Source organism: Fukomys damarensis, unplaced genomic scaffold (assembly GCF_012274545.1).
Source record: "Fukomys damarensis isolate Sample0158 unplaced genomic scaffold, DMR_v1.0_HiC HiC_scaffold_35, whole genome shotgun sequence".
In the NCBI taxonomy this organism is placed as follows: Eukaryota; Metazoa; Chordata; class Mammalia; order Rodentia; family Bathyergidae; genus Fukomys; species Fukomys damarensis.
This window is the reverse complement of record NW_022900947.1, coordinates 41717678-41729759: the sequence shown is the minus strand read 5'-3', so window position 1 is coordinate 41729759 and position 12082 is coordinate 41717678. Positions and strand designations below refer to the sequence as shown.

Here is a 12082-nt window from a genome sequence, read left to right as displayed (position 1 = left end):
AAAAAAAAAAAAAAAAAAAAAAGAAGTGGGGGATTAGGTGCACTTCACTAGTTCAGTTCAGCAAATACCCATTGGTTACCTACACAATGTGATTATACTTAATCCAAACACTCATTCCTAAGAATAGTTCCCTTAACATTCTTGTTTTTCAGGATTAATGAAGTCCAACTTTTAGTAAGCTCGTCTTTGTAATATAAAAATTATACTTTACAATAGCTTTGAGGTACAGAATTTGTAATAGTTTTAATAAAATACCAGTAGGTATGATTCATATTCGTCTGACTTGATAAGCAAAGAACACCAGTGTAGGAGGAAAAAAAAAACTACTTTTGTCTACTGCCATAAATGATGAGTGATGGATGATACAAATCTGCCAGTCCACAGAGCTTTGAGTAGCACTGAGATACACTTCTTAATGGTTGGGAACATGCTAATGTTAGAATGCATGGCAAAATGATACAAAGTTTCATATTTGATTCAGTCATTTTTACTAATTCTCCACTCAGAACAAGTTGTGGTCTTGTTATTTGCCTTTTAAACTTCATTTGAAACTTCATTTTGCTTACTTTCCTTTTATGCTGTCATTCTTATTTTTTTTACTACAGAAGTCATTTAGGCCTGGGGATATACCTCAGGGCAGAGTTCTTGCCTTGGATGCTCCAAGGCAAATTTAATTCCCAATACTACCAAAAAAATATTAAATGTAATTTTTATTTTCAAAGATGTTTTTGCAACAGTCAAACCCTGGATTGAATTTTGGTTCTGTTCAACTTTCTTCTGGAAATACATCTAATATCCAGCAGCTCACGCCTATAAATATGCAAGGCCAGGTTGTTCCTGCTAACCAGATTCAAAGTGGAATGAGTGCTGGACATATGGGGACAGGTCAGCACCTGATGCAACAACAGACTTTACAAAGTACATCAGCTCAGGTAAGGTTGTCAGGTACAGTCAGTCAGAAGTAGTGTCCAATGATTGAAATATGTGCAGTGCTGAAACAAAAATAAATCTCTAATACCTTTAAAATTTAATAGTAATTAGAATACATAATATTAAAGTGTTAAAATTTTTTTGAAAAATTATGTTACTGTTAAATATTTTCAATATTTTGACATTCAAAAATGTTATAATTTGTTTAAGGATCAGTTTGATAATTATAATGGGCCCTTATAATTTATAGTCTCCTTTATGTTAAAAAGTTATGGTTTGAAAATGAAGCAAACACATCACCACATGTGTGGAATACACTGGGAGTGGGGGGTTGGTGATGGTTTAACACATTCACGACAGGGCCGTAATTCATGTTTCACTACCAGGCAGCTTGAGCCACTGGTGTTACATGTACGACTGCCCTATGCACGACTGTATCACTTGTACCACCAGTGCTGCAAGCTACCTGATGGGACACTCATTGCATGTATCATGTCAAGGTAGTGGGAATATGTTAGGAAACACTGCATGCAAAAAATTCTGGTAATTACTGTACAACTGTGATCATAAATAAAAAATATAAAAATACCTAATCATTGGTCACTCCAGGCATTTAACAGAAACCCTTTGTGTATATCTTCTATTATCCCTGTTAAGATCATACTCCTTTTAGAATCATAGCTTCTCTTGCAGCAAAGAATTCAAGACTATTTCATTTGCAGTTACTATAAGTCATTTCTTTATTTTTTGTGTTATTTTATTTTTAAGAGAGGAGAGATTTAATTTTGGCTCAAAAGTTGCTCCTTTGGGTTTAGAGTTATCTCAAAATAATATATCTTGGCACTGTTTCACTCTTAGGTCAGTAGTTGTTTAAACTGTGAATAGTGGAAGCAAACTTCCCAAATAACTTTGTTTAGTTAATCTTTAAAACTTTCTCTTTTCTAGCAAAGTCAACAGAGTGTACTGAGTGGGCACAGTCAGCAAACGTCTCTTCCCAGTCAGACGCAGAGCACTCTTACGGCCCCACTGTATAACACAATGGTGATCTCTCAGCCTGCACCCGGGAGCATGGTCCAGATTCCATCCAGCATGTCACAGAACAGCACCCAGGGTGCCGCAGTAACCACATTCACTCAGGAAAGACAAATAAGGTAGTTGTCATACCTCGTTTTCATTTTCACAGTTGTAAAGTGATTGATTAAAAGCAGTAATTTGGGCCTAGGGATGTATTTCGGTATTAAAGCACTTACCTCACATGCACACGGTCCTAAATTTAATTCCTAGCACTGCCCAAAAAAAAGGAATAATTTGATTTTTTAAAATTTCTTGGCTTACTAAAGCCATTGTTCTTAAATTTGAAATCAAAACACAAAGCTGTTGACTTTATAATAAAAGAATAACTGCACATTTTATTTCTTGTCCAATAATGAGTTACCAAATATGATGGAATGCATATTTTGTAGCACATTGTTATGAAAGGCTTATGTAGCCTTTGTGACAGTCTGAAACTTTTTTCAATACAAGATGTTAAAGTTTTATGTAGTAACAGCAGTTACTACCACATACCTTTCTTAAGTGCTTAAAATAGTCATTCCCCTTTTTGTTTTAATGTATATTGGTATCGTCTTTCATTTTCCAGTTAATCAAAAGTGGGCTTTTAATAATTTGGTCAAGCGCCTATTACTGATTAAGTCAGTGAGGAGGCAGCTCTGGACTCAATTATGAGTGTCTGATTTGAAAGCTGAGCTGCTTAAATATATACTACACTGTGCAGTATTCTTGAAAAATAGCCATCATTGACTTAATATGGTATGATAAAAATATATTTATAGTGAATGCAGCTACTGATTGTCATCCAATAGAAAGGCAAAGACTTTTAAAACAAACTGCATGAATCTTAGTAATAGCGGGTGCGACAAGTTTTAGCTGTGGCCTCATTCAGAACATTTTAACTACAGATTTGAACATGAGGTGACTGAGTATATGTTTTCACTGCCAGACAAAACTAACAGCATTTGTCAGTTTCATTAGATTTTGGAGTTTGTGCCACTTGAGAGTCCAGCTTTTTAGGACATGTCATCATGAGAAATGAAACTTGGGTTTGTATTTATGGCCCTGATACCAAAGTTCAGAGTTCTCAGTGGAAATCACCCAGTTCTCCTCTTTTGAAAAATCATGTCAGTCAAGGTGATGTTATGTTTTCCAACATATGTGTAAGCTGAGTTTGTACCCAGGAACACTACAGTGACCTATGAATATAGTAAAGGCTTATTTTTAAGAAACAGTGTGCAAGGAAAACAGCCTTTGAAATGGGCAGTTTTGCCTCCATCATGACAATGCTGTGTCACACATCACTTCTGGTATAGTGGAAACTTCTGTCAAAGATATATGGCGTGTCCTCATCCACCTTATTCACCACATGTGGCACCATTTGACATCTGGCTGTTCCCCAAACTCAAAGTAACCATGAGAGAGGAGAAGACTGACAGAAGGAACTTGGAGCAAGATGGGCAGAGTGGAGATGTGAGTCCATCAAGTTTGAGTTGATACTCTTTGCTTCAAGCAAACCTTGTTTACATTAATTTGAATTTGTAAAGAGGCAAGCAGATCACCTTGAAAGAGTTCTAAAATGGAGGGAGAGGAACGGAGAGGCACAGCTGCATGGAGCTTGCCTGGGACCACAGCCCCACCCCTCCAGGACTCAGGCAGAGAAATGATGAGAGGTGGAGCCCCTCAGGAGCCTGCAGCCTACCACCCCCCCATGTGCCTCTGCCCTCCTGGCTGGGCTGGTACCTAGATTCATACCAGAGGCATGGGGTCATAAAGACCATTATTCTGAGCTCTGTCCTTGATTTTGATTTAATTCACACAGTTAAAAGTGATAGACTAATAACTAGCACACACTGTCGTTTTTAAAGCTGTACTTGATGCTACTGTGTTGCTGATTATATTATTTGGGCTAAGGTGTTATGATTGATTTAATCAATTGCCCTTCTTGGTATAATGAAAATGGGATTGCCTCAGAGTCATTAGAGACTCAAAAACTAAAGACAAATTATAACAGGAAGATTGAAGTATTAACCCAGGAATTAAACGAAGAACAGTACCAACTACAACAATAGAAATGAGAAGATAGTGAAGCCAGGCATAAGCACAAATAAAGGTTGTCTGTTCATCAAAGGCAAATTCTGAGGGAAATGTGGGGGAGAAGTCTGATAATCAACCACCTGGACATCCTGACCTGATAACAGGAAGAAACCAAAGATGAATGAGACTCTGGAAAAATTCAAACTAGTGATAATTTCCCAGATAACTAGAGATGGTGAGCAGAATGAAAGACGTAATTACAGACTCTAGAACAGAAACAGATTTTAAAAATACATGAGCTCAGGACCATGATAGAAGCCATGAATGCACAACATAGGAAAGAAATGGAATTCATAAAACAGATTCAGACAGATATTTAGGAGATTAAAAACTATTGAAAGTATACATAACAGATTGAGCCAATCTGATAACAGGATATCAGATATAGAAGGCAGGATGGTGATCACTGACCATGAAAAGAGGGATCTCTTTTAAGATTTTTTTTTTTTTTTTTTTTTTTTTTTGCACCGGGGATTGAACTTGGGTCCTTGCACTTACAAGGCAGGCAGCGGAACCACTGAGCTAAATCCCCAGCCCGGGATCTCTTTTAAAAAAGTTAGGGAATGTGAGAAATCAACAGCTCCTAGATGATGCAAAGAAGAATAATGTAAGACTGATAAGAATCCATGAAGTAGCAGGAGAAAGTACAAATGACATAAACTGGTTACAGAATTAATGACAGAAAACTTCCCAAACAGAGCAAAAGAATTTGACATACAGATAAGTGAGGCTTATAGGACTCCAAATATCTGTGATCACAAAAAAATCTACACCTACACTTGTAATAATCAAGATCCTAGAAATGCAACAGAACAGGGAAATACTATAAGCAATTAGAGAAAAGAAACAAATCACATGCAAAGGAAAGCCCATCAGAATCACAGCAGACTTTTCCTCAAGTCAAGGAGAGCCTGGAGTGAAGTATTTCAAGACCTAAAAGAAAACAACCTCCAACCAAGGCTGATGTATCCTGCAAAACTCTCTTTCAAAATGGATGGGGAAGTAAGATACTTCCATGACAATGAACACCTGAGAAACTTCATGAATACCAATGCAGCACTCCAAACAATTCTAAATAATATCCTAGAAAAAGACAAGATCACAATTCCATGAGGCCCTACAGAGCAAATCCAGCAGGCAAGAAATGGGGGGGGGGCGTTAAAAAGAGCCAACAGGAAAATAACCTTGATAATGATAAGTTAATACATATCAGTTATAACCACCAATGTCAGTGGCCTCAATTCACCAATCAAAAGAAATAGACTGGCAGAATGGATTAAGAAGTATCCAACAATATACTGTATAAAAGAAACATAGTTCAAAAAGAAACTCATAGACTGAAAGTAAAAGGATGGAAAACAGATCTCCATTTGACAGGAACCTGGAAAAAAGCAGGGGTAACTATCTTATTTGTAGACAAAGTACATTTCAAACCGAAACAAATTAAGAGAGACAAAGAAGGTCACTACATCCTTGTAATGGGAACAATCCAAGAGGAAGAGATGATAAACATAAATACATATATGCACCAAATACTAATGTGCCCAGCTATACAAAATAAATATTAAGGGAGATGAAAAACCACATAAACACTAATACAATTGTAGTGGGGGACCTTAATACCCCACTGTCACAGATGGATAATCCAGACAAAAAGTCAACAATGAACTGCTAGAACTCAACCAAGCTTTTGAACAAATGGACTTAATAGACATCTACAGAGTGTTCCAAACCACAAAATCAAAATATACATTCTTTTCGGCTATACATGGGTCATTCTCCAAGACAGACCACATACTAGCTCATAGAACGTGTTTAAGTAAATGCAAAGGAGTAGAAGTTATCCATGTGTATTATCAAACTATAGTGCAACTAAGTTGGAGATCAAAAGCAAAAGAAACTGCAAGAACTTCACAAACACGTGGAAATTGAATAACACTCTCCTGAACAACCATTGGGTCACACTTATGATTAAGCATAAGTTTAGAATATAACAGATACTCAGTTAAGCTAGAAAACAAGAAAAACAAGAATTAATTCATACTGAGTAAGGATTAAAAAGTTCTCCAATTTTAAATGCTTTACATGTTTTCTCATTTTACTATAACTACATCTTTTATATACAGTACTTACTGTTGTATTATGCAGTGTAAATTAAAATCATGCTGATAATACTCAGAATAAAGAATCTGCACCATTACCTAGGAAATGACAGCAGAGAGAAGTTTCCTCAATTTAAAGAGTTCAACTTTTAGCTCTCATATTCTGAAAGGAAGACTTACAAATTGCTCCATAGAAATGCAAGGGGCTGATTTGTTTTTCTTTTTGTTTGTGAGGATTGAATCCAGGGCCACACATCCTAAGCACATATTCTGTCACTGAGCTAAGCCTGCAGCCAGAGGACTGATTGGAAAGCTTGAGAAGAAAGACATTAACTTCTTACCAGTCCAATTATTTAAATATAGGATAGCCAAGCATTTTTCTTTTCATTAAAGTGCTTACCTGCTTTTTGTTGTTATTGTTGTTGTTACTCGGGCCCTTGTGCTTGGGAAAACATTGAAGCCTACATACATCGGTATTACTCGGGGAAAGGCCAGGGTAGGAGCAGAAAAGCAGTAAGTCAGTATTATTTAGTGGGATGAGTACTCCATCAGTAATGTACACTCCTTTAAAGGAGGACGTGAGCAGTTTTGTAGATCGAGGCAAGCAGATGGAGAGGAGAGAGTGACTGTTCAAGTAGAAAAGCTTCACTAAGGAGCAGATGCTTGTGTTTGGGGTTGTAGGAGGCATTCTAGGCAGAGGAAAAAGTATTTACAAAGCCACAGACATATGAGTTGAACAAAATAAGTTGAAGAATGTTTTTTGGTACTAGAGATGGATGAAATATTCTCACATTTATCAGTGAGCCTTTGGACAATTCACATACTAGTTTTGTTTAAGATGACAGAGGAATTGGCACTTAGCACTTCTGTTACTAAACACTTTCTAAATGTCACTTATTTGAGCTTTTTTTTTTTTTTTAGTACTGGGGATCGAACTTGGGCCCTGGTGCCTGCCCACTGAACTAAATCTCTGGCCCTGTTTGAGGTTTCTTTATTTGGAAATTCTTGTTTTGTTTTTGTTTTGGAAGTTTTTTGCCCTTAAACATTTGAAGTATATAAAATGTTTTATTCAAGATCTGGCATGGATTCAACACATTTTATTTTAGAGGCTGGGAATTTAGCTCAATGATACAGCACTTAACTAGCATGCAGAAGACCCTGGGTTCAGGTCCCATACTTTTACAACATAAAAGTACACATTTGTACTGTACTGTTTACTATAGTTATGTACTTTAAACAGTGTACTATAGTTAAGATATGCTACAGTAAGTCATACCTCAGTTTCCTTGCTAAGATGGCCAATTATAGAAACAAACTTCATGTCACAGAAAAGGCAAACTGAAGTAACATTGTTTCCCAAAGAGTCAGAATTGTTTGTTCTTGTTAAGACAGGAGGGAGGAGAAGGAAGGAAAATTAGTAAATTCTAATACAGCGAGCACTGATAAATTTATAAAGCTACAGTACTTTTTTCCATTATAAAGAGTGTCATTTGTTTTGAATTATGTTTATGAGATAAAGCTTCTATAAATGGAGTTTTTAAAAACACCCATAGTGGTTCCACCACCTGCCTTGAAAATACAAGGCCCCAAGTTCAATCCCCAATACCAAAGGAAAAAAAAAAAGAACCAACCAAAAATGACCTTATGATAGCCGTAAGTACCCATATGGTAAACAGACCATGTGCTACGTGTATTGACTCTAAAGTACCTAGTCATTTCATAAAATAAAAAAGTTCATATTTTTTACATGTTTAAAAATTTTTAATTGTAGTAAAATATATACAACAAAAAATTTACCACATTAACCTTTCAAAGTATGTATTTCTGTGGTATTATTCACATAGTTGTCACTATTAGCCCCAACCATCTCCAGAATCTGCTTTTTTCATTTTTCCAGACAGAAGTTTCATACTTTTTACCCATTGAAGTTTAGCAATTACCCATCCTTGGGAACCACCATTCTACTTTCTATCTATATGAATTTGGCTGCTTTGAGGATTTTAAATAGATGGAATCACACAGTATCTGTCTTCTTGTGCCTGGCCTATTTCACCTAGCACAGTAATGTTCTAAGTTCATCTGTCAGAATTCCTTCTTCTAAGGTGGAATAATATACCATTATCGTAGGAGTATACCACAGTTTACCTATTCTACCTGTCAGTGTGTACTTCGGGTGTTTCCACTGTTTGGTTATTATGAATAAGTGCTGTTGTGAATATAGGTTTAAAAGTATCTGAGTCCCTGCTCTCATTTCGTGTATACACGAAGTGAACTGCTTCATGAGGTGATATTTTTGAATTCTTGAGGAACTGCTATATAGTTTTCCATAGTGGCTGAACCACTTTACACTCCGACCAGTAGTAGAAAAAGGCTCCAGTTTTTCCATATTTTTTGCCAACACTGAGTATTTCCTGTTGTATTTTTCTATAAAATCCATCCTAGTGCTGGGGATTTGGCTCAGTGGTTCTGCCGCCTGTCGTGCAAGGACCGGAGTGCAATCCCAAGTACCAAAAAAAAAAATAGGGATATCCATCTTAATGGGTACAACATGGCTTCTCCTTGTGGCTTTGGTTTGTACTTCCCTAAGGACTAGTGATGTTAGTACCTTTTCATGTGTTTATTAGCCATTTGTATACCTCTTTTTAGAGAAATATCTGTTCAAGCTTGTCCTGTGTTTATTTTTTTTTAAATGAATTGGTTAATTGTAACAGTTCTTCATGTGTTTCGGTTATGTGTTATGATAATCAGATTTATTAGATATATGATTTGTAAACATTTTCTCCCAGTAATAGGTTACTTTTTTACTATATTAATTTTGTCCTATGATGCCCAAATTTTTAATATCTATTTTATTTTGTCACTTCTATTTTTGTTGTCAAATCATTGCCCAGTCCATTGTCAGCATTCCTATTTTCTTTTAAAGTTTATAGTTTTAGCTCTTATGTTTAGATTAACTTTGAATTAATTTTTGTACATGATGTAAGAGTCTAACTTTATTCTTTTGAATATAAACTTTTTAAAATTGTTTTTGTTAGTCTTTTGTTTTTGTTGTCATATGTTAATTTTGCTACATACGTATTTTGTTTTGCAGCTACACCAAAGGGAATCTTTAAAGATAGAAACAAAACAGGAATGTATACCTTTTATAAAACTAAACCAGAATTATCATTGGGTATTATTTCAGATAAATGTTCAAATCACTGCTTTTTGATGTATACCTTATACGTTGACTTTATTCCTTTTCTTTCTTTCCCCTAACAGATTTTCTCAAGGTCAGCAACTTGTGACCAAATTAGTGACTGCTCCTGTAGCTTGCGGAGCAGTCATGGTACCTAGTACCATGCTCATGGGTCAGGTGGTGACTGCCTATCCTACTTTCGCCACACAACAGCAGCAGGCACAGACTTTGTCGGTGACACAGCAGCAGCAGCAACAGCAGCAGCAGCAACAGCAGCAGCAGCAGCAACAGCAACAGCAACAGCAGCAACAGCAGCAGAGTTCCCAGGAGCAGCAACCATCTCAGGCTCAGTTGACCCAACCACCACAGCAGTTTTTACAGGTAATTCTCCCTTGAGGAAGCTGCCTTGAACTGTTTACTTATAATGGGCTTAGCGATTAAATGAATAGGTTTGCAAATGATCTGAAAAATCCCTAAAAGCTTATTATGCATTTTAAATCTCTGTAAGATAGAATGCTTATCCTGAGTAGCTATTTTTCTCTCCCTTGTTGAGTGGAAGATTTTACTTTTTACTTTTTTTTTTTGTACTGGGGATCGAACTCAGGATCCTGTGCTTACAAGACAGGTGGCAGAACCACTGAGCTAAATTCCCAGCCCTGGAAGACTTTACTTTTAACCCTGCCATGAACATACCGTATTATTCGAATTGTTGAATAGAGTGAGTGGCCTGTTGTCCACAGGGGCACTTATGTAAAGACTTTTATTTTGGGCTTGAGTTTCCAGAATTAGAAGAAAGACCTCTTTCTCCTGTCTCTTTCCCATCAAACTCTACTTTGCATAAGGCAGAGTTTTCAAGAAGGATTTCTTTATTAGCATAGATCAATGATGGCAAACCTTTTAGTGTCCAAACTGCAACCCAAGACCCATTTATTTATCACAAAGTGCCAACACTGCAATTAAACCTGAATGCAGAGGTCTTAGTTTAGAAAACAGAATGTTATCCAGTGCTCGACTACTAGAGCAGCTTGTTCACATGCCGATAGAGAGGTCATGCCATAGGTTTGCTACCACTGATATATGTTTTCTTAAGTTACTTTGTTAGATTAAATTTTATTAGAATATTTTCTTTCTAAGCTAATGTTAGAGGAGAAACACATTGAAGGCACAGTGTATGTCACAGAAGTTGGGCTACAATGAGGCTGCCCTGAGATTGAGCCGCTTGTATACCACACTGTGACCTTGGGCAGGTTATTTAAACTTGCTAAACTTCTTTATTTCTTTATTTTCCTTCTTTTGATTTGAGTCAGGGTCTTGCTATACAGTTCAGGCTGCCTTCGAACTCCCAGTGATCCTCCTGCCTCAGCCTTTTGAATCCTGGGAACATAGGCATGAGCCATCACACTCAGCTCTAAGCCTCATAAAATGCAAGTGGTAATAGTTCAAATCTCGTGGACTAAAAAAGATATGGAAATTGTTTAGCATAGTATAAGACATATAGCTGTCTGCCATTTATGACTAATAGACATTTAGATTAACCAAAATTCAGGCAGATACCATGTGGGTAAATCACAGAGGATCTATTTCTTTGTAAGATACAGAAAAAAGTCATCTAGGTCAGGGTGGTAAGCAAAGAAACTAACCAAACCAGTTTCTGGACCTCCATATCCTCGCTGGAAAATCTCATTATTTCCTTTCTGGCTGGAGCAGTTTTGACTGCAAGTAACATACTGATTTGTCCTGAAGACTTCCTGGTGTGGACCCAGGTACATGTCATAAATTTCTGTTATATGACATGTGATGCAATTAGGGGATTATGTAATATGTGGTATATACTGAAGCATAAATACAGTCTTAATTATCACTCTGGTTATTGTTTTGTTTTTTTGAGACAGGGTCTCACTATGTAGCTCAGACTGGCCTTGAACTTACCATGCAGTCCAGGCTGGACTCGAACTTATGGCAGTTCTCTTGCCTCAGTGCAGGCTTGTGCCACCATGACCCACCTGCTGTCATATTCTGATCCAAATATAATCTTTGTTCTAGTCATGTGGAACACAGGGTAGTTGCCTAAATGTCTCTTGAGTATTGTACTCATAGTCTCTTAGGGGAAATATAGCCAGTGAGAATCAGCAGAGGCTTAAAGGAGAGGACTTGCCTTAAGATCTAGCTTCTGATCCTTCTTTTATCAAGGAAGGAGCACCCTTAAAAGAATGAACATTCTCTTCTTCCATACTCCCCCAAAAAAGCATTCCAAGAGGACCCATAAAGAAACAGGCAGAACTCTCTTCATAAATGTATATTTACTGTGAGTATATTGACTCTATATAGTTCAGTTTTCCTAATTGTACTTCTGCTCCAAAATGCATCTCTATTATGATCCAGTAAGGCTTATAAATATCTTAAAGTATTCTTCTATACAAACTTTTTGTAATAACAGAGAAAGAAAACTCTCAAGTTCTTTGGCCAAACTTAATGACCATTAAGATTCAGGATCTATCCTATGTGTGTGAGTGTGTGTGTGTGCGCCCACGCGCGCACATACATATATTTCATACACTTTAAAAACATCCTCTATTTTAAAATTAAGAACCTTGCGGGGCTGGGGATTTAGCTCAGTGGTTCTGCTGCCTGCCTCACAAGCTCAAGGTCCTGAGTTCAATCCCTGGTACCAAAAAAAAAACCTTGCATGAAATACATTATCTTAAAACTGTACTTCTTTTTTTTT

The 12082-nt window shown here is 36.8% G+C and overlaps 1 protein-coding gene across 7 annotated transcripts in view; it reads left to right on the top strand.

Annotated features, from left to right (window-relative positions):
• Clock (clock circadian regulator) overlaps positions 1-12082 on the top strand; it is a 125658-nt gene that overhangs the window by 109439 nt on the left and 4137 nt on the right. For all 7 annotated transcript variants that reach the window (XM_010640278.1, XM_010640277.1, XM_010640275.1 and 4 more), the window contains 3 exons: positions 723-932; positions 1876-2081; positions 9441-9738. In XM_010640278.1, the coding sequence (XP_010638580.1) occupies positions 723-932; positions 1876-2081; positions 9441-9738 (714 nt within the window). The remainder of the gene's footprint in view (positions 1-722; positions 933-1875; positions 2082-9440; positions 9739-12082) is intronic.